The 22,571-nt window shown below is 37.2% G+C and overlaps 1 protein-coding gene across 2 annotated transcripts; it reads left to right on the top strand.

The window, feature by feature from the left end:
* The first annotated feature begins 2,672 nt into the window (after positions 1 to 2,672).
* CDK1 (cyclin dependent kinase 1) lies at positions 2,673 to 19,353 on the top strand. Of its 2 annotated transcripts, none has more exons than XM_082719505.1 (8): positions 2,673 to 2,803; positions 4,832 to 4,893; positions 11,335 to 11,491; positions 12,360 to 12,483; positions 14,932 to 15,102; positions 16,556 to 16,719; positions 16,845 to 16,986; positions 19,004 to 19,353. In XM_082719505.1, the coding sequence occupies exons 2-8, from the start codon at positions 4,857 to 4,859 to the stop codon at positions 19,100 to 19,102; spliced, it is 894 nt and encodes a 297-aa protein (XP_082575631.1). In that variant the 5' UTR covers positions 2,673 to 2,803; positions 4,832 to 4,856; the 3' UTR covers positions 19,103 to 19,353. The 2 variants fall into 2 exon arrangements, with proteins under 2 accessions (XP_082575631.1, XP_082575632.1); XM_082719506.1 differs by having other exon boundaries at positions 2,694 to 2,789.
* The last annotated feature ends 3,218 nt before the right edge of the window (positions 19,354 to 22,571 follow it).

Here is a 22,571-nt window from a genome sequence, read left to right on the forward strand (position 1 = left end):
TTCTAAATGGAGCTTACCAAAATATAAGTATAACATTTTTTGTAGCATATGCCTTTTCATCCTCTCATCCTCCATTGATTTTTCATAGCACTTAGAGAATAGTTTTAAAATAGTTCTACAGCGGGCGCCTGGGTGGCTCAGTGGGTTAAGCCGCTGCCTTGGGCTTGGGTCATGATCTCAGGGTCCTGGAATCGAGTCCCACATCGGGCTCTCTGCTCAGCGGGGAGCCTGCTTCCCCCTCTCTCTCTCTGCCTGCCTCTCTGCCTACTTGTAATCTCTCTCTGTCAAATAAATAAATAAATAAAATCTTAAAAAAAAAAAAAAAGTTCTACACCTCTCCTGTGCAACCCCTTAGGACTCTTTACGATTCTTGTTCCAGACTCTTTGTTGCTTAACACTGGGGGACACCCTGCTCCCCACAATGGCAGTGCACCAGCAGACGCCCCACACACCCTACAATGGCGGCACCCTGAATGTCTCGGGCAGATTTTAAGTGCTTACTTCATGGAATTTCCTCTGTTTGGAAACCACACCCCACAATTCTTTCTCCAATGTTTGTTCGAATTAGTAATTTGCCCCTCTATGTTCTCATTTCACTTTACAGCACAAGTTACAATGTAAATGCTAGAATAATATTCTAAGTATCATGTGTTCTCCTGGCTCCATCACCTACAGATCAGAATTGTATCTGATTAATTTTGTGTCTATAAAGTACTTTAGAGACACTAAATTCAAGTTGGCTCAAAGAATTAATAAACTGTATTTGGGAAGATGGTAGCATGAACTTACAAAAACCTCTGGACGTTTAAAAACAAAGATAATTGAGATAAATTGAAAAATCTAGCATCACAGCTATGGAAGTTTGTGGTCTTCTTTATGTTGAATGTAAAATGTAAAATGGGTATAATGATTTACTAGCTGTTTTTAGATGCTATAAAATGAATGCCTCCCGGAGAGATATATATGTACTCGTTAAAATCAGTACCCTGAGCTGGCAGAGAACAGTCCTCTTCCCTAAAGCACTTCTTTGGAGCAGTCAGTTTTCATTTAAAATGTGAACTGAGGGGGGCGCCTGGGTGGCTTGGTGGGTTAAGCCACTGCAGGTCATGGTCCCAGGGTCCTGGGATGGAGCCATACAAGCAGAGAGCCTGATTCTCCCTCTGTCTCTGCCTGCCTCTCTGCCTACTTGTGATCTCTTTCTCTGTGTCAAATAAATTTAAAAAAATCTTTAAAAAATAATAAAAATAAAATGTGAACTGGGGGTTTTAAAAGTAAATTTTTAAAGTCCTTAGGTCCAACTAGAGATTTCAGAACCCCCTACCTCCAATGTGAATCCCAAATGTTCTCTGTCACCTGGGAGAATAAAATTGTTAAGGCCATGTGTTTGTACCACAAATAGTGCCAGATGACAGATGCTACTCACTGTGTAAGAAGGTACTAAAGACTTAAATACATTTGATATACCAGCTCCATTCTTTATCCTAATCTGGGTCATTTTTTAAATAAAATATGGAACGTTTCACCAATTTATGTAATCCTCTCATAAGGACCAAGCTAATCTCTGTATCATTCCAATTTTACCAATTGTGCTGCCCAAGCGAGCACTTAATCTGGGTCTTCTAATATGATAATCATGGTAATCAGTCTTTGTCCTACATCCCATGAAGGATAGTGAAAAGAGAAGCCCTTATTAGGGGACTCTTCTTACCACCACTTCTATTTCTCTCCTATTTTCTTAGAGACTTAAAGAATGGTGTTCAAGAACAGACATCTCCCTTAAAGTTATGGTGGAGGTAATGAGAGAGAGAGTTTTTGATACTGTATTATTTAAAGTATAATTTAGATCTCTTTTTCTTCCTCTCATGGAATTGAGAATTTTTGTGTTTTAAAAAACAACTAAAGGGGCGCCTGGGTGGTTCAGTGGGTTGGGCCGCTGCCTTCGGCTGGGGTCATGATCTCAGGGTCCTGGGATCCAGTCCCGCGTCGGGCTCTCTGCTCAGCAGGGAGCCTGCTTCCTCCTCTCTCTCTGCCTGCCTCTCTGCCTACTTGTGATCTCTCTCTATCAAATAAATAAATAAGGTCTTTAAAAAAAAAAAAAACAACTAAAATTCTGATGTGAAAGTGATTTAAAACTAAAAAATGTAAAATTTTGTTTTAAATTTTTAGATAAATAAAATTTCAAAAAAATAAAACATTAAAAATTTTAAAAAGTAAGGTAAAAATATATACTTGTGTACTTGTGAAATGTGCTCCTTTGGCAGAGCCGGAAAATCACCCACTTAGAAAAACATAAATATACAGTAGTTTTAAGTATTAGAAGTGAAAGTAATGGAATTTGAATGTCAATGTAGAATCACTGTTGTGATGAGATATTGAGCGCAATAGGTTTTAATTGTGCCAATACTGGCCGGGGGCGGGGTGGACATCCCGACCTAGAGGGAACAGTAGATTTCCGACGAGCAGAAACAGTAGGACGACGTTATCCTGCGATGAAAGAAAGCGCCTGCGCTCAGACTCAGTTGGCGCCCGCCCTCCTGCTTTTTCTCTAGCCGCCGTTTCCACTTTCTTTCGCGCTTTAGCTACCCGGGAAGCCCAGCCCCAAGCGTCGCTGGGCTCCGATTGGCTCCTTTGAAAGTCTACGGACTATCTGATTGGTGGGTCCCGGGCCCTTTAGCGCGGTGAGTTTGAAACAGCTCGCACTTAGCTTCAAAGCTGGCTCTAGGAAGTTAAGGCCAGAGCGACGCCGCCGTGGTAGCCGCCGCCGCTTTCGTCGCGGGATAATAAGCCGGGTAGAGTTGCTGAGGTCAGGGTCATGCCTACGGGGCGTCTGCTCGGCGGGGCCGGCTCGGAGGCCCCGGAGAAGGAGTATTGAGGAACCGGGTGATGTTAGGAGGCCGGGCTGGGCAGCAGGGGTCTACGCGGGGCCAGGCCGGGTCTGCGCGGGACCAGGCCGGGCCTCTGGAGGCTAGGCCGCGCCTTCACTCGGGCCCCGGGGCCTGGGCGTGTGAGCGACGCCGGAGCCCGCCTTTCCAGGAAGGCTCGCGGGAGCCCAGATCCGGCGGGCGTACTGTGGGGAGGGTAGGGGCTGCCCTGGCCTCGGAGTTGCAGTCTGGGGTCGCGGTCGGCAGATGTTGCGAAAAGGCCGCCGGCCTGGCTGAGGAAAACCCTTGCATTGGTTCGACGACGCGGATTGCCAGGCTCGGTCCTAGGCCCTGAGGCTCGGGCCTGTCCCGCGTGCGCCCTGCTCTAGCCTCCGTGGCGGCGGAAAGCCAGAGCGCACCTGGGCCAGGTACCCGCTCCAGTTCCCAAAGCCAGGTCGTCCCGAAACACCGATCGGATGAACCAACTTTTGGGCTTTCTCGGGCTTCCCTCCGTGCCCAAATCTATTGTGCTCCCGGAGGTTTTAAGAACACTTGGCCAAGGATAAAACCAGAGGGAATCTGGATTTGTTTGTTTTTACTTTGCGTTTGGTAACTGTTACACACTGTGCAATTGGCCCAAGGTAGAAAGCTAAGAAGTGCCGAGAGATACGTGTCTTGGAGTACCCCTTAATTTTTGTTTAGTACTAGGGTTACCAAGGTGCACAATTGCTTCCTTTAAAGACCTGGAGGTCTCTGGTTAGGAGATGAAGCTATTGGTGTTTTACATCCTGCTGCTAGTAGTACAGAGCCCCAGAAGACACTCAAAAGACATTTTAAAGCTGCATCCTTTATTTTGAATTTTTAGAACAGGAAAATGGAGAGAGGGTAATAAAACCCAGCTTGGAAATTAAGTTATTGTTAAAAATGAGCTCAACATATTAAGTGAGTCATATTAAATCTAGATATTGTAGAATCTGAGTATTGTAAATAATCTGGATAGTGTAAGAATCTGGATATTGTAGAGCTCAACAATTTTATTCTTTGGGCATATTAAATAGATATTGTAGAATCTGGATATTGTAAATAGTATGGATATTGTAAAAATCTGGATATTGTAGAACTTAACAATTTTATTCATCTTTAGACATTAAATCTGGATATTGTAGGAAAAAATCGATATTACATCGATTATTCTAGTTGTTGCCATTTTGTAAAATTAAAATATTTAAGATTGGCATGTATATATAGCCAGTGTAGTGCAATTTTGTTCATTAAAAAGATTTGTCTCTACTTCTGGAATGATTGTGAAGCTGAATGAACTAAGTGTCAGTTACTCAGAGTGACCTTTATATATGATCTTATCAGTGATGCATGTGTCAGAAAATCAAGGTAATTATGCTTTGGGCTTCTGAAGATAGGTTTCATTGGCACAGTTCTCAGCTGAGGAAGTCTTGAAATGTCTTATTGTCAGCCTTTCAGCTGACATTTGAGCAATCTTGCTAATGGTTGAGCAGTGTGTCTACATTAGCTTTCCATTTGTGTCTTTAAGATTTTTTCATTTTGAATTTTCAAAAAGAAATCATAAAGTACAAATTTAGTCCAATAACATTATTTATAGAAATAATTGGTGCTCCTTAGAAGTGTTACATAAAACATACTTCTGGGTTTTGTTTGGGAAGGATAGATGAATTGATAGCTGAATTTGAGAGTTAATTTGATTGGAAGAAGCTAAATGTTACACTGGCTAAGATATACAAAATGTAGTGTTTTAAGAGCTAAGAAAGGTAGAAAAATCTTATTGCAGAAGTTCTTTCCTTTGTAAATGTTGTTTTAACACAACTAATACTTAGGGAAAATTAATACTGCACTAGACACTGGAAAATGCTTTATGTATTGTATCTCCTTAAAAACTCAAAACTACCTTTTGAGTTAGTGGCATGAGATCAAATCAGCTTTTCCTCTCATTTTAGGATCTACCAAATCTGCTGATTAACTATGGAAGATTATACCAAAATAGAGAAAATTGGAGAAGGTGAGTGGTTTTTGTAGTTAAAAAAAGCTTTTAAAAAATAATTTAGTAATGCTATAAGTCTGGGACATGAAAACATGTAAATATTTATTAAAATCCAATCTTTAAGGTATCCTGTGCTAATACGCATTAATTACTTGTTCTTTATATGGTAACAAAAATGCTCACATTTTTAGAAAATTGAAATTATTCTGATATGATTCACTGCCAACCCTCTCCATCCCCCTAGTAATCTTACATTTTTAAAAATACTAAAAATTTAACAGTATTTGTATTTTGAGAAGACTATTGATATCTTGTATGTGTGTTGGTGGGGAGAGGTTAGGGCAGTAGAATTATGTTAAGTTTAATAGTGTACTTTTAGGGTCCCTGGTTGGCTCAGTTGGTTAAGCCACTGTCTTCGGCTCAGGTCATGATCCTGGGGTCCTGGGATCGAGTCCTGCATCAGGCTCCTTGCTTAGCAAGGTCTCTGCTTCTCCCTCTGAACTTCTCCCTTCTCATGCTTGCTCTCTCTCTCTCATTCTCTCTCTCACATAAATAAATAAAATCTTTAAAAAAAAATGGTGTATTTTTAGTTTCATACAATTATTTTTAAGAGCAGTATTTTTACTTAAACTTTGTGAACTAGTACAAGAGACTATTAAACCAATTTAAATAAATTATTTTAAGTTTCCCTAGATTTAAATGACCTGTCATGTGTACATGTTTAAGCAAATCTAAAACCAGTAACTCTTGTTCATTTCCTTTCTGTAGTACTTAAAATTTTTAAATGTTTATAGGGCATAAGTGGAAGAGTAAAAATATCCCTTTGCCTTTTTCTCCCAACAGAATATCCAAGTTTCTATATAAGAGTTGGTATTTATATTGTACACTCTAGGAACAAATGTACAACTGGTACAAAGTAATTTGCTATTAGAGTCCAATTTATGTAGGTTCTGACAGTTCTGACTAGTATATTTTTAGTGTGTTCCAAAACCATGCTTGTATAAGGAATACTACTAAAAGTCCAGGGGTGGAGTACTGGAAAGAATTTAGTAAGATAGTAAGATAGTAATGATAAGTTTAGGTGATGGTTGGTTTAGGGGATCTATTACAAATATATAATTTTTTTTTTCCAAAAAATACTCTATTAAATCCGCTCAACTAAGCTAATTTTGTTTCTGAGTTGAAAATAAGTTTGATTAACAAATCTGCTGTCTTCTGCTTTGAGTTTTTCTTAATCCCCAGAGAATTAAATGAGTGCTGATTTTTAGTTTGGAATAAAAAGTTATTCTTACAGTGTAAATGTGTTTCTCTTTCTTTTTTTTTAACATTTATTTTAATCATTCTACTATAGTGACTCTTTTTTTTTTTTTTTTTTTTTTTTAAGATTTTATTTATCCATTTGAGAGAGAGAGTAAGAGAGAGCATGAGAGGGGAGAAGGTCAGAGGGAGAAGAAGCAGACTCCCCGTGGAGCTGGGAGCCTGATGCTGGAACTTGATTCTGGGACTCCAGGATCATGACCTGAGCCAAAGGCAGTCGCTTAGCCAACTGAGCCACCCAGGCGCCCTCTGTGTTTTTCTTTAAAACTCTGGAACTCCAAACATGCAGGAGACTACAGATTTACCTCTTGAGAAAAGTATTCTATTTAAAATCAGTCAATAAAAAGTATAATTTCAAATGTGGTCTTATTTCCTGGAGTTAAAAGACTCCTATTCTACTACACGATTTCCTTTCACACTCCCTATTTGTTGATCCTTGGGCTTTTGGCAATGGGTGCTCTGTCACCTTGTTAACCACTCTGCTGCCTTCACTTTCATCTCATTGTTCTAGTCCAAGTGCATTTTGTAGTTCCCTTTTTGTTATCCTTAATATCCTTTTTCTTTACTACACTGTATGTAAGCTTTCTGAAGTTTGGGATTTTGTCTTGTTCATAAGTGTTTGAACAGGGCTTGGCAGTAGTGTCTAGTACACTGGAGATATTCAAATGTTTGATGGTAACATTATCTGTTTTCCTCTGTTTCTTTTTCTGGCTTATATTGTCTTGACTACTCCAGTGCCTGGCTGATTTGAATTTTGTGGTGGACATTTTTTTTGAAAAAATAAATTATATGAATAATTAAGGCCTTTCACACAGCATTTTCTTTTGGTTTGCCACATACCTGGTCAAATTCTAGCATTAAAGTACTAATTTGAAAAGTTAAATTTCTTTCCCTCAACTTTATTTGGATTATTTCCAAACAGGGAAGTTGAAATATAAATTTAATGAACCTATAATACCTTTTACCAAGATGTTAATTATGTCACATTTGCTTTATTATCTCTGTGTGTGTGTTTAGCATTTTGTTTTTCTTTTGACCCATGTAAAATAAGTTGTAGAGATGTGCTTTACTTCTAAATACTTCTGCATGTATCTTCTTGAGAACTAGCCAATGTCATGCATTGCATTTGGTGACTAATATCTCCTTAATCTTTTTCTAATTAAGAATAGTCCTCCTGACTTTGCCACCTTGATAATTGAGTTTTTTGACAACCTCATTCATTTCTTTCTTTCTTTTTTTAAAGATTTTATTTATTTACTTGACAGAGATCACAAGTAGGCAGAGAGGCAGGCAGAGAGAGAGGAGGAAGCAGGCTCCCTGCTGAGCAGAGAGGATGTGGGGCTGGATCCCAGGACTCTGGGATCATGACCTGAGCCAAAGGCAGAGGCTTTAACCCACTGAGCCACCCAGGCGCCCCACAACCTGATTCATTTCTTAAATACATCTAGACTTTTCTTGTTTCAGTTATTACAAAGGTGTTCTCTGGTTTCTTCTAAATTACAAATATCTGAGTGTTACATCCTGTAATAAGGAAAAGTCTTTTTTGATCATAGAGAGTACCTATATCTGTAATGGAGGACCTAACTTGGCCTTTATTCACTCAATAAACATTTGATGTAAGTTTTTGTGCTTAACATTCAGAGTCTCCAGAACCTGACCATAACTAACATTATTATTTTTTAAACTTAATAAAGTGTAGTTCAAGACAGTTGGGTCGCTCAGTTGGTTAAACATCTACCTTTGGCTCAGGTCATGATCCCAGGGTCCTGGCATAGAGTCCCGCATCAGGCTCCCTGCTCAGTGGGGAGCCTGCTTCTCCCTCTCCCTCTGCCTGCTGCTCTCCCTGCTTATGCTTTCTCTCTGTCAAATAAATAAATAAAATCTTTAAGGATAATAATGTGTAGTTTATTTCAAAGTATATACTGTGCATTTCATAAATAATTTTTAGTGCTTAACCAGTAGAATCATTATGCTTTAACTAGAGCTCTATCCTAGTAGTTATGAGTGATAATGGTTCAAAGAGTCAGGAAAGAGACAGCACTTGTGATGTCTAAAATTGAATAAATACTAAGTGTTAGATATAAGTTAGTTTATTGTTATGAGTAAATTTTAGGCCCAGATGAGATTGTACACTTGAAGGAGAGAGAGGAATAGTAGGGGAAAAAATTAGTTAACTGATTAGACTACATTATGCAATTGATGAATCTTGAGTTTGCTTTAACAGTGTGCCTGGTAATTGGGCTACTAACTTACCTACTTTTGTGTTTGTTTTTTTTTTAAGTCTTTATTTATTTATTTGACAGAGATCACAAGTAGGCAGAGAGGCGGGTAGAGAGAGAGAGGTAGAAGCAGGCTTCCTGCTGAGCAGAGAGCCTGATGTGGGGCTTAATTTCAGGACCCTGGGATCATGACCTGAGCTGAAGGCAGAGGCTTTAACCCACTGAGCCACCCAGGCGCCCCTACTTTTGTGTTTTTTGATGCAAGTATAATTTACATCTGGGGGCTCCTGGGTGGCTCAGTAGGTTAAGCCTCTGCCTTCAGCTCAGGTCATGATCTCAGAGTCCTGAAATCAAGCCCCACCTCAGGCTCTCTGCTCGGCGGGGAGCCTGCTTCCCCCTTTCTCTCTGCCTGCCTCTCTGCCTATTTGTGATCTCTCTCTCTGTCAAATAAATAAATAAAATCTTTAAAAAAAATTTACATCTGAAAAATGGACAGATTTTTATTGAACAGATGTTATTTTTAAGGATGGTTGTGAAGATTAATAAAATCAGGGTTTTTAAAAATCTGGAATAACTTTGGATATCCAAAAGTCATATTTAACCCCAAATTTCTTTCTTTCTTTTTTTTTTAAAGATCTTATTTATTTGACAGAGAGAGATCAGAAGTAGGCAGAGAGAGAGGCAGAAGAAGGCTTCCTGCTGAGCAGAGAGCCCGATGCAGGCCTCGATCCCAGGACCCTGAGATCATGACCTGAGCTGAAGGCAGAGGCTCAACCCACTAAGCCACCCAGGTGCCCCTAACCCAAATTTAATCAAAATAATGTAAAATGGCTCTTAGGTCAATTACGTCTTTAAAATGATACCAATATTTAGGAAGACACAATTGTATAGAATTTCTCTGTTTAAAACAAACTTAGAACAAAGTTTATTTAGCATCACCAAACCATCCTTAATATTCTAATTAAGCAAGGAGATAATTTGATAGTAGTTCTTAGCCTTTTTTGAAATACTGCTACCTTCGGAGAAACTGATAAAAGCTTTAGAATAGTTCTCCTTAGAAAAATGCACTCTAGGGCACCTGGGTGGCTCATTGGGTTAAGCCATTGCCTTCGGCTCAGGTCATGATCTCAGGGTCCTGGGATCGAGTTCCGCATGGGGCTCTCTGCTCAGCAGGGAGCCTGCTTCCTCCTCTCTCTCTGCCTGCCTCTCTGCCTGCTTGTGATCTCTCTCTCTGTCAAATAAATAAATAAAATCTTTAAAAAAAAAAAAAAAGAAAGAAAGAAAGAAAAATGCATTCTAATCACTTCTTTTTTTTTTTTTTAGATTTTATTTATTTATTTGACAGAGAGAGATCACAAGCAGGCAGAGAGAGAGGAAGGGAAGCAGGCCCCCTGTTGAGCAGAGAGCCCGATGCGGGACTCGACCCCAGGACCCTGAGATCATGACCTGAGCCGAAGGTAGTGGCTTACCCCACTGAGCCACCCAGGCGCCCTCTAATCACTTCTAAAGTTAAACCATTGTTACAGAAAAATAGTAGGTTTTTCAAAATTTTATGTAGAGTCAAGAGGTTCAAGATCTTTCTGTATTTTCCAACCTGAATTTAAAAATTTTATGTATTTGTTTATTTAAGATTTTATTTATTTTTTAAGTAGTCTCCACACCCAACATGGGGCTTAATTAACCTCACGACCCTGAGATCAAGGTCATGCTCTGCCTACTGAGCCAGCCAGGCACCCTTCCAACCACTGTTAAAAAAGCACTTATCTGGGGATTAAGTATGTCCTGTTTATGAATTTTTTTCAAAATTTAAGATTTATTTATTTATTTATTTGTCTAGATATGGGGGGCACGAGTAAGATACAAGCAAGGGGAGTGGCAGGCAGAAGGAAAAGCAGGCTCCATGCTGATCAAGGAGCCCTGTGGGGGCCTTGCTCCCAGGGTCCTGGGATCATGACCTGAGTCTCACTCAGGCAGACCTTAACGAACTAAGCCACCCAGGCGCCCTGTACATGAACTTTTTTTTTTTTTTTTAAGATTTTATTTATTTATCAGAGAGAGAGAGGGAGAGAGAGCGAGCACAGGCAGACAGAATGGCAGGCAGAGGCAGAGGGAGAAGCAGGCTCCCCGCGGAGCAAGAAGCCCAATGTGGGACTCGATCCCAGGACGCTGGGATCATGACCCGAGCCGAAGGCAGCTGCTTAACCAACTGAGCCACCCAGGCGTCCCTGTACATGAACTTTTTAAACTAACTAGTTCATCTCCCTTAATATTGCTGCTTCTGTTCTCTGTATCCACCCTCCTGCCCTCGATCCCTTCTGTTGACATTGTTGCTCATTATCTGAAGCTTATATATCAGAATCCATGTTCTTAACTTCCAAATGGTTGTGAGACTTTTATACTATATAGTAGATATTTTGAACTTTAATAGATTTACCAGATAGTTAAATATTTTAGCCCCATGTTTTTTTAGATGAGGATTGACTATTTGAAGTGCATAAAGCACTCTGTACAGTTTTCTGAAAGTGTCACAATGGCTCCTTTTAATAATTCTTCAGCCCAAATTATCTTCACCCTATATTTTATGCCTGCTTTATTGTTGGGTTGGATATCTGAAAGAAGATAAATTCCAATTGGCAAAGGATCCATCATTTTCTTCTCTAAAATGTGCTGGGAAATTACTGGTAATTTAAATGTATGGGAAAATTGTGACAACTACATGAATTTTATTTCTAAAGACATCATAGTTTGTAGTTACCCTCAATTTCTTTTTGGAAGTGATGAGGGTATAATTTTGAGTAAGACACTTCCTATCTGGTCACAGTAGACATTTCTATCATGTGACACTTCATGGGATTTAGTCCTTTTTTCAAATCTTAGTTTGTGGAGGGTGTCCTATAGTAGACATTTACTTTGTCTATTTCAGGTACCTATGGAGTTGTGTATAAGGGTAGACACAAAACTACAGGTCAAGTAGTAGCCATGAAGAAAATCAGACTAGAAAGTGAAGAGGAAGGGGTTCCTAGTACTGCAATTCGGGAAATTTCTCTATTAAAAGAACTTCGTCATCCAAATATAGTCAGGTATGGTATATCTGAATTTAAACCATTTTCCGCATACTGTTTCAAATGTGAATTTCAATGTGGAAATTTTTACATTTGCTTAATATCTCGTCTTAATAACTTTGCTGAGCGGAATAGAACTCTATTATTTTTGTGAAGTTGGAGTGCCAGGCATAGGAAGAATAGATTTAAAGCAGGAACAGAGTTAGAGGAGCTTGGTAATAAGAGATTAGAATTGGGGGCTGGAAAATCAAGGTAAACTGGCCAAGGGAGAAAAGGAAATCCTTTTTCACAGACCTTTATCCCCTACACCAATCTGAGATCTGGTCCTTGAAGACCCCTTAATCACAATTGGGTGACTAGGTCAGATGAAAAAGAAAAAAAAATTTTCTTTCTCTAAGTATTTGGACTGGTGTTTGAGGCGTTTGTTTCCCAATAGTCCAAGTTAGGATTTAATTGCATTTTTCTGGGGCTGGAGATAGCTACTGTTAAGGGTTCCTAGTAAATTTTAATATTTATTCCTATAATTTACTCCACTGAAAAGACAAACTCTGTGCAACAAGTAGTCAACATAGAAATGTTCTAAATGTCTTTTTTTTTTTAATGTTCTTTTGAAATATAAGTTGTTTGTTAGCACCTTCAGCATAATACGACTTAATTTTCATTTGCTGCCCTGAATTTCCTTTCTTAAATTCTATTTTATTACTGAGGTTTTCACTACTAGGGAAGCTACCATCTTTTCTTTCCCAAAACAGTATGTATGTTTTGTTACAGAAAATTTCTTATAGTCTCACTTTTTATGATTGCCATTTTTAAATTTATGGAAGTTTTATTTTATGAGAGGTCAAAAGTGGTAGATTTTTTTTCACATGAGTATTTTATTCTCTAGTCTTCAAGATGTGCTTATGCAGGATTCCAGGTTATATCTCATTTTTGAATTCCTTTCCATGGATCTTAAGAAATACTTAGATTCCATCCCTCCTGGTCAGTTCATGGATTCTTCACTTGTTAAGGTAAGAAGCTTATTTAATTTTGTTAGTATTTATCCACTTACTAAATGCATTAGTACTTATCTTACTTAATTGTATTAGTATGTATCCACCAAGTGTTAAGGGTCTACTGCATAGAAGTTCTGTATTTTGGGGAATATGCTTAGAAAAAATGTTAGTAGAATGAGGAGGAAAAGAATATTTTATTTTTCTCCCATAGTCTATAGGTAAACGTTACCCCTTTTATTATTAGATAGTGCTTCTAGTTATAAAGTGAAAAGTAGTGCCTGGGATAACATAAAACCATTAAGTATGTATTCCATTGTTGGAAACTAGGATATTTTGGTCTTTATTTGGCAGTCAGATATGTGTAAAACAATGTAACAAAAGCTTGGTAGGATAATGACAGGAAGTGGTTTTATTTTATTCTGGTTTTGAATGTTAAATTTATTATTGATATTATATTTCAGTTAAATTATAAATGGATAATTTTTTAAAAAGCATTGAAGTCTATATAAAGTAGATGTGTCTTTCCTTTAACTCTACCAGTACTGAACCAGTCCACAGGGTTAGTAGCCATTAAATAGTTTTTTAGTAGTCTTAGAGATACTTGCATGTCAGCTCTGTGTATATAAACACACTGTTGTAAAACCCTTTTTCTGCGAGACCTTCCACATATAGGTTTGCCTGTCTATTACTTGATCTATTTATTTATTTATTTATTTTAAAATATTTAATTTATTTATTTGAGAGTGAGCACGAACAGGGGATAGGGGCAGAGGGAGAAGGAGAAACAGACTCCTATCTGAGCAGGCACCCCAAGGCATGGCTCAATCCCAGGATCCTGAGTTCATAACCTGAGCCCTGAGCCAGAGACAGACACTTAACCGAATCACCCAGGCGCTCCTGATCTAATTATTTAAACCAATTCCATACTGATAGACATTGAAGTTGTTTTCCAGCTCGGTGATTTGTGCTCTCATGAACCATGCCCCAGTAAATTCTTATAGAATAAATTCTTTTTTTTTTTTTTTTAAGATTTTACTTATTTTAGAGAGAGAGTACCAGCGAGTGCATGAGAGTGGTGGGGAAGAGCAGAGGGAAAGGGACAACCAGACTCTGCTGTACGCAGAGCTAGAGATGGGGCTCAGTCTCACAACCCTGAGATCTTGAGCTGAGGTGCAACCAAGAGTCACCTAGGTGCCCTAGAGTAAATTCTTATAATTTTAATCAGCGGGTTGAAGATGTTTATTTACATTTAAAATCTTGATGATGCCAGTTGCCTTCCAAACAATAATTGCAGCAGTTTACTCATTATGGTGTGTGACGGTTATTTTTTTAGCACCTACTTCTATCAATCTTGTAAATATTTTTCAGTCCCTTATGTGAAAAAAGTGTATTATCATTTTGTATCTCATCTAATAATTTTTCATTTTTGGCTATTTATAAGCCTATACATAATTCTTTTTTAAAATAGTATTATTTAAATAATCTGTACATCCAATGTGGGGCTCAAACCCCAAGATCAAGATCAAGAGTCGCACTCTGTTCTGACTGGGCCAGTCAGATGCCTCAGTTAATACATAGTCTTTTTTGTTGTTGTTCTAACAGTTGATTTTATGTATTATTTTATAATTTGGAACTTTATAAGTCAATACTATGTATACCTTATATTTCTGTAATACCCATGTTGCTTCAAATGACAATTACATTGTCTTGGCAACACTTATCTTGTATGATTATTTTTCTCTGAACTACTAAGTTGCATGTTATGATAATTGCCTTTATTTAAATATATAATCATAATAACATATTTGTCATTTCTTTTAGAATCTGTAACCAATGTTTCCAAAGAAGAAATTAATATGTAATAATAAAACATAGAAATGGACCAACCTTATTCAAAATAGAAAGTTACTATAAGTTTATAGACAAAAGTTTAAAAAACTGTCTGGGCCGGCTGGGTGACTCAGTAGGTTAAGCATCTGCCTGTGGCTCAGGTCATGATCTCAGGGTTCTGGGATTGAGCCCTGTGTCCAGCTGCCTGCTCGGTGGGGAGTCTGCTTCTCCCTCTCCGCCTGCCCCTCCCCACTCCACTTGTGCTCTGTCTCTTACTTTCTCTCTCTCTAAAATAAATAAGTAAAATCTTTAAAATAAAATAAAAAACTGTACAGAACTTAGGACTTCAGAATTGGAGACAAAAATATAACAGAAGACTAAATGAGTTCATATGGATATGGATGTATCCATAAGGAAAATATCTTTGTCTCAGGTATACCAACATGATACTGTATATCAATGGGCTTCCCACCCCCAAATGTTGCTTGTTAGTCTCAAATGCCTGAAAGTTTTTGTGGCAGTTAAATTATTTCCCTGCATTATAATTTCTTATATTTTAGAGAAACTCATCAAGATTAGTTAGAAAATCATTGTATGGAACTGTTAAGTTTCTGACTTATTTCCTTCTTCCAGAGTTATTTGTACCAAATCCTACAAGGGATTGTGTTTTGCCACTCCAGAAGAGTTCTGCACAGAGACTTAAAACCTCAAAATCTATTGATTGATGACAAAGGAACAATTAAACTGGCTGATTTTGGCCTTGCCAGAGCTTTTGGAATACCTATTAGAGTATACACACATGAGGTATGTAGACTAGTGTGTTTTGGTGCTTTTGAATATATGTGATTGCTGGTTTGTTTTCTGTGTTTGTTCATAAAGTCAAGAAACACCCAGTAAGAAAGACTTCCGTCCTGCTAGCATGAATTTAATGCCTGTCAGTTCCAAACTCACTCTTCATTGCATGCTATGTGAAAATCTAACTGGGACCTTTAAATATTTTTTTTTGCCACAGGTGTGATGGCAGTAGAAGGGGCAGGAGAGAGACTACTTAGTAAGGGGTTTTCCTTGCTACAGTTCTAAGAGTTATTCCTTATTAGTTACTCTCTTTTCCTAACCCTCAATTATTTAATAATCCTTCTTAGTAAACTTTCCCCAAGCAAATCACCAAGTGGTTTCTGTCTCCTGATTGGATCCTCTCTGGTACGCAATAAAATTTGTAAAAGAGAGGTTCTGTTGGGGCGCCTGGGTGGCTCAGTGGGTTAAGCCGCTGCCTTCGGCCCAGGTCATGATCTCAGAGTCCTGGGATCGAGTCCCGCATCGGACTCTCTGCTCAGAGAGCCTGCTTCCCTCTCTCTCTCTGCCTGCCTCTCCATCTACTTGTGATTTCTCTCTGTCAAATAAATAAATAAAATCTTTAAAAAAAAAAAAAAAAAAAAAAAGAGAGGTTCTGTTACTTATGGGTTACTGTTTCAGATATATTTAGAAACTACTAAATATAATCAAGTTTTGTCCATGTTCTACAGATAACTTGGCATTTCATTTGTTACTTCCAGCGGGAAAAGGGACAGTTGACTTCTATAGTAAAGGACTTCTGGATGATGGTTTTCTATGGCATTGTCTATCTCTGAGCCCAAAGACTATCTCCAAATGAGAACTTAACAGCATTGTTCATTTGGTCAGATGTACTGGCTTTTCATCATTTTTTCTATGGCTGTATAAAAAAGTAAAGATTATTTGGTTCCCATTGGCTTTAACAGATGCTGCTGATCTCATTAACTTAGAGATGGTATTTTTACCATCATGATAATCTATAGATACTAAAATAGTAGATCAGCCTCTAGACCACTAATAAACTGTTATTTACTTACTCATGTTCTTAGCATGTAAGCAGTATATGTACATGCATTATACAGTGTCATGACCAAATCTGTTTCTAGTGGCTTTTTCTAAAAAGTGATTGTTGTCATGACTATTTTGATTCTTGCACTTTAATGATCTGAAAAGCAAGAAAAGAGCTTGTATGCTTTTATCTGATGTTTGTTTTTTCCTTAACTCCTTCATGACTAGAACTTACAAATGAAATATTTATCTTACATTTATTATTTTGTGTATTGTTAATTGACTTTCAAACAATATTATCAGAGGCATTCATGGGACCTTCTAAAGGGCAGTGCCTCTGAAATATGTTTGTGTTTAAGCATATTTATGCATAAATATGCACTACATTTATTCAGTGTAAAAATTTGCTTTGTAATAGGTGGTAACACTCTGGTACAGATCTCCAGAAGTATTGCTGGGGTCAGCTCGCTACTCGACTCCGGTTGACATTTGGAGTATAGGCACCATATTTGCAGAATTAGCAACCAAAAAACCACTTTTCCATGGGGATTCAGAAATCGATCAACTCTTCAGAATTTTCAGGTATTTTTATCTTTTTAAGAACTTTAAAGTTTCAAGTGAAATAATAATGAAGGCAACATGTATGTAATATTAAGATTATAGTTATGCTTAAACTAATAATTTTTTGTTTTGCTCTACCCTTTTAGAGCTTTGGGTACTCCCAATAATGAAGTGTGGCCAGAAGTGGAATCTTTACAAGACTATAAGAATACATTTCCCAAGTGGAAACCAGGAAGTCTGGCATCCCATGTTAAAAACTTGGATGAAAATGGCTTGGATCTGCTCTCGGTAAGGAGACATTTTATACTGACTTCAACCTCATTGATTCTGAATGTACTCAATTCCTTTACCTGGGAGATAGAAAACCAACATATATTGAGCTAGCACATAACCATTATGCCTGTTATATTTATTGTATTACTAGCTCTATTGTAGATACCAAGAAACATGAGTGGTTTTGAGAGGAAGTTTTAGCATTAGTTGTTGTTTGTTTGGTTTTTTAAAAAAATCTGTCTTAGCTCTAGATGCTTTGTGAAGGAAAAGGCAGGGTTAATACAACTTTATTGTTTTTAAGTAGCTGGTTCATAGTAGCCTACCTTTCTAACTTTTTGTGTCTGTGTTTACTACTTTTTAGTTTATCTGAGACATAAGTGTTTTCCTTATTGCTTGATATTTTTAGTTATTAAAGCCTTTTACTGCATGAACTATAATTTCTCACTTTGCGCCTCATTTGTACATCAGAAAGATAGGAGAAGGAATAACAGTTCTTAAAAACCTTTCCCCTTTACTATGTTGCCATTCCCAACTAACAGTTGTTTTCTTTAAAAGCAAGATAAAAAAATCTATTAGGATAGAATATAAATTGTCCTAGGTAGGCCTGCTTTAAGAAAATTGTTTTAGAACAATATTTAAATATTAAGCTTTTAAACAGAACTAGTTTTTTTGAATCTCAGCTAATGTAATTGCAAAAGAAAAGGTTTGGGAAGGTTACTGAACAAAAGAATATATTGCTCTATGATCCTGTAAACCTTCTAATTGGTTTTGGGCTCCTTTCACAATTTATAAATCATTGTTCCACTAAATTCAGCTCAGATTTCCAAATACTTGAAGTCCAAAGTCCTTTATCTATCATTGAGATATGTTATATATCAGTGTTGTTGATTTGACTTAGGAAAGTCTTCTGTATCCTGGGCCCAGTCTGTCTTGTTTAACGTCTATAATTCTTGAACACAAAGACTTTCACTTCAGTCAATCAAACAAAAATCAAACACTGTAAATCATGGTTCCTTAGTCCAGCTGGTACCGACCTCTTGGACTGGATCATGTTTTTGATACTAGGGGCTGTCCTGTACATTGCAAGACATTTAACATCATCCCAGTCCTCTTCCCCATAGGTACAGGATCATATTCCTCTCAGTTGTGACAACCCAAAATGTTGAACCACTGCTGTAAATCCTCAGTCTTGATTTCAGATTTAAATTCCTTAGTTGTAAGAACTTGGGCAAGTTACTTAACCTCTGAATCTCAGTGTCCTCACTGTAAAATGGGACCAGTACTTAGCATTTGTTGTGAGGATTAAGTAACATCGGATGTGCCAACCACTTAATATAGTGCTTGATACTTGATAAGAGCTCAAGGGGTTACTAGATACTAAAAGTATATCTAGTCTGCTTATTGATTTGGTTTTCTTTAAGATTAATGTTTAAGATAAAATCTAAGATCAATATTAAACATTATACAGTCTTCCTGGTGATGTGTAAATTAAAACTTTAATACTAGGTTGTCTTACTGTAATTCATTTACTGACTCATTTTAACTATCTTTATAACACATTGTTCTCTGGTTTTGTTTTTGTTTGGAACTTGCTGGAAGCTATATTAGAAACCACTATAGTTAATTGCCGCCATTTCAAGGATGTTGTAAATAACTCAGATGGCCATTTAATTCTCAAAGTAAATATAATTAACTAGATATCTTTCTTAAATTTATGTCCTGGTTTTAAAGCTATCTCTGAATTCTTGTGTCTTAAAGCATAATTTGTAGCAAAAAGGTTATTGAGATATCCATAATTTAAGGAATAGGTTATTTTAGAGCTAGAGGGTGAAGTATGGAGGATGAAGCATTTATGTGATTTGGTATTGAACTGATGGAAACGTTCATTTAGTAGTTTTTTATTAACATTATTAGCTATGGCTTATTGGTAGAAAAATTAAGGCTTTATGGAAATTTTTTTATGGTTCATTTCTTAAATAAATAAAAACCTTTTTTTTTTTCTTTTTATCTCCCCCTCCCACCCCCCACCCAGAAAATGTTAGTCTATGATCCTGCCAAACGAATTTCTGGCAAAATGGCACTGAATCATCCTTATTTTAATGATTTGGACAATCAGATTAAGAAGATGTAGCTTTCTGACAAAGAGTTTCCACGTATCAAGAACAGATAGTTATATTTTTACTGTTAACTTTGTCTGTTTTTGTTTTGTGTATTTTTCTTTTCTTTGTTGTAAACTTAAGCTGTACTTCATCTTCTGATTTCAAAAGTGTAACTTAAAAATGTAAATATTGTTCTATATGAATTTAAATATAATAATTCTGTATATGTTTATAGATCTCACTGTAACAGCTATTTGCTACCATAATAAAACTATAAATCTAGTATTGATGTCAGGAAATGCAAAAATTTTGAGTTAGATTAAATCAGCTCAAACGTTAGAGTCTGATTTTCCTGTAGTTGGAACCACTAAAATTTAGGAAAGTGTGCTAAGTTCAAAGTTCATAAAGCTTTGAAGTGTTCTGATGCTCTGAATGTTTGAATTTTGAGTTTCTTGCCAACTGGTAACTGTTCAGCCTGCCTAAAGATGAGTTTTTTTCTGCTGGTATTTCAATTTGTGACCTAAATGTTGAAGCATTCAGAATGAGAAATCTATCCGAATTTGAGAAATGATGCTAAATTTATAGAGGTTTTTTAGTAACTTATAAAACTAACATTAGAGCATGCCAGAGTTTGCTAAGTTTTATAGTCCAAGATGAAGGGCTGCTCACAGCAGGAAAGAACAGTTTAGAAAATTTATGAACTAGCCTATTTTTAGGTAGGTTATGAAAGCTATTTGTCTAAGTGGATTCTTATGCCTTGGTCAGAGGTAATAACCAGAAAAAGGAGTTGCTCATCTTGGCTTTCAAATCAGACTTCGAATCTATTTGCAAATTTTGACATAATTTTGCCTTTTAATAGCCTTAGAAGGTTCTAATACACAAGTATTTAGCTAAAATCACTAGCTTTAGGAATTGTTCAATTAATAATGCTGCTTGTTGTGATTCCTATCTATAAGAAACCTAATTTAAATCGTTATAGCCAAGAGAAATGTCTATGAGAAGTTTTATCTTTTTTAGTGTACATCTGTCTGTCATCTAACCATAACCATCTGTTTTTCTTCCCAATTGGTTGCATATGTAATGTGTGATCTACCTGATCTATATTGTCTTGGAGTTTTTGCACTCTGCAAGAGAAAGTGTGGGTTATTTTCTTTGGCAATGGGATTTGTAAGATGAGAGGTTTGGTGGCCTTGTTCTAGGTCCTTTGGTAGAAGCCAGCTTGCAGTAAGAGAATGCAGAACCTAGAAATGGAAGTTGTCTGGGGTCTCATTGTAAAGAGCTAAGATGTCATGGTGGGAATTTGGTAAATGAAAGGTCACACAAAAGATTTAATTGAGATGGTGAAATGCTGTACCTACAGACTAGAGTTTTCTTACAAAGTAAAATGTTGAACTGGCTCTGTTTTTCAAATTGTGGATTGCAATCCTATAGTGGTTCAGAACCAGTATTAATCATGACTTTCCCCAATGTAGACCAGAAACAAACTCATTGTATCTCCTACAATTATTTCTTTGTACTTCAGTTTCAGTAATGTATAGATAGATGAAGATTACAAATGTTTGGGGCTTTGTGGATTTGGTAAAAGCAGCATGCAGCCTCACTGTGATTGCTCCATGGAGCCTAATAGTTTGAAAAGTCAATTAGCTGTCAGTTAGAACCTACTTTGTGGACCAGGGAAATGAGATGGTAGAACAGCGTGATCGACTGCTACAATGAGAGTTCTCCTTATTTGTGGAATCTGGTGAAAAGTGTTCACGTCAACTTCCGTGGCTGGGTGGAAGGCTACTGAACTGGATCTTCCTTCACCTCCTGCATTTTTTTTTTTTTTTTAAGATTTTATTTATTTATTTGAGAGAGAGAGAGAGAGCATGAGAGAAGAGAGGTCAGCGGGAGAAGCAGACTCCCTGCTGAGCAGGGAGCCCAATGTGGGACTCCATCCCGGGACTCCAGGATCATGACCTGAGCCAAAGGCAGTCGCTCAACTCCCAGGTGCCCCTCATGCATATTTTTTAATTGGTTTGTGCTATGGTGCTTCTGATTAATTTTAAAATGGAGTGTGTCTCTGGGCCAATAGTTCTTAAATCTGTTGTACACTAGAAATAACCTGAGACTAATTCTAGTCTTACCATGAACAATCCTGAAGTTGAAACTGGGAAATGTATTCTAGGAAACTATGTTTTAGAAGTTTCCCAAACTAATTCTAATGCCAGTTATCAGTCGGTGCTGAGTTTAACAAATTTGAACCTACATCTAGTTTTATTTGTCTTAAAACTTCATCACATCATGCAGTTATCTTTAACTTGTTCTATTTCTGTTTCACTCTGTACTCTTTAGTGAGGGGAGATGGCTATGTATTTTGTCTCCTTTGTCACCAGTGTAAGATTTTCATATACTTGAGCATAGCACTGTGACAATTGCCGTATGTTAGCATTGTCCGTAGTCTTTACAGGAGGTTTTTTTTTTTTTTTTTATAAGCAGTTAACACAGAGGTTAATACATAATGTATAATAAAATCTTGGGGACATGACATATATAAATTAAATGTTTTGGAAAAAAATGATAATATTTTAGAGTTGAGTTAATGGCCCAATAAAGGGTCTTTTGGGGACTTGGATTGAATAGGCTTAAATAATTTTTAATTAGAAAGTAATTTTTTTTAAAATAAGTGCTAGAACCCAGTGATTTTTCTTTAATGGATTAAAGAATATGCTATGTTAGTGTGTATGATTGAATTAAGAGCTGTTTCCTTATAGAAAGTAATTTTTAACTGGGAAATTCTGTTGTATGAAACAAACTTTTTACATCAGTGCCTTTAGCAAACTGTACTTTATAATAGGGTCAGACTCAGGCCCTTCTCTTAAGTAACTGCCACATTAAAACTAGAGTCTGTGGGGGCTCCCTAGGACCATGGAGACATTTGGCCTGTGGATGGAACAGAGACCGCTAGGGAGATGTTGGAGTGAAGAGAATAGTGGACATTGTTTAAATAGGTTTGGGCCAAAAGGGATAGAATATTAAATAACAAAAGGGAAAGGGAAGGATAGAGGGATAAAAAGTAAAATACCTTGAAGAGGGAGAGGTATTTCCGACTTAAAAGTAACATCTAAGAGAAGACAGAGGTGGGGGTAGTAATGGTATTGGCAAGCATTGTAATTTTAGTTCATTTGGTGAAGTTTAATGAGGTGTTGGGAAACAAAGAAGATATTTTAATCTGGTACTTTAAGAGTGAATTTCAAGTTTTTAAGAGAATTTAAAAACTACAGAAAAGAGGCACCTGCATGACTCAGTCAATTAAGTGTCTGGCCTTTGATTCAGGTCATGATCTCAGGGTTTTGGGATTGAGCTCCATGTCAGGCTCCTTGCTCAGTGGGGAGGCTGCCTCCTCCCTCCATCTACTCCTCTCCCCACTTGTGTTCTCTCAAATAAATAAAATCATAAAAAAAAAACAAACCAACCTTCAGGGACACCTGGGTGGCTCAGTCAAGTAAACATCTGCCTTCA

The sequence above is a fragment of the Mustela nivalis genome, assembly GCF_964662115.1.
Source record: "Mustela nivalis genome assembly, chromosome: 2".
Lineage (NCBI taxonomy): Eukaryota > Metazoa > Chordata > Mammalia > Carnivora > Mustelidae > Mustela > Mustela nivalis.

What these genes read in the sequence shown, in the direction of transcription:
- CDK1 (XM_082719505.1), top strand. Translation starts at nt 4,857, where the DNA reads ATGGAAGATTATACCAAAATAGAGAAAATTGGAGAAG. An exon ending in CGTCATCCAAATATAGTCAG is followed by an intron (nt 11,492 to 12,359) that starts GTATGGTATATC and finishes TTTATTCTCTAG; the next exon opens with TCTTCAAGATGTGCTTATGC. An exon ending in ATGGCTTGGATCTGCTCTCG is followed by an intron (nt 16,987 to 19,003) that starts GTAAGGAGACAT and finishes CCCCCCACCCAG; the next exon opens with AAAATGTTAGTCTATGATCC.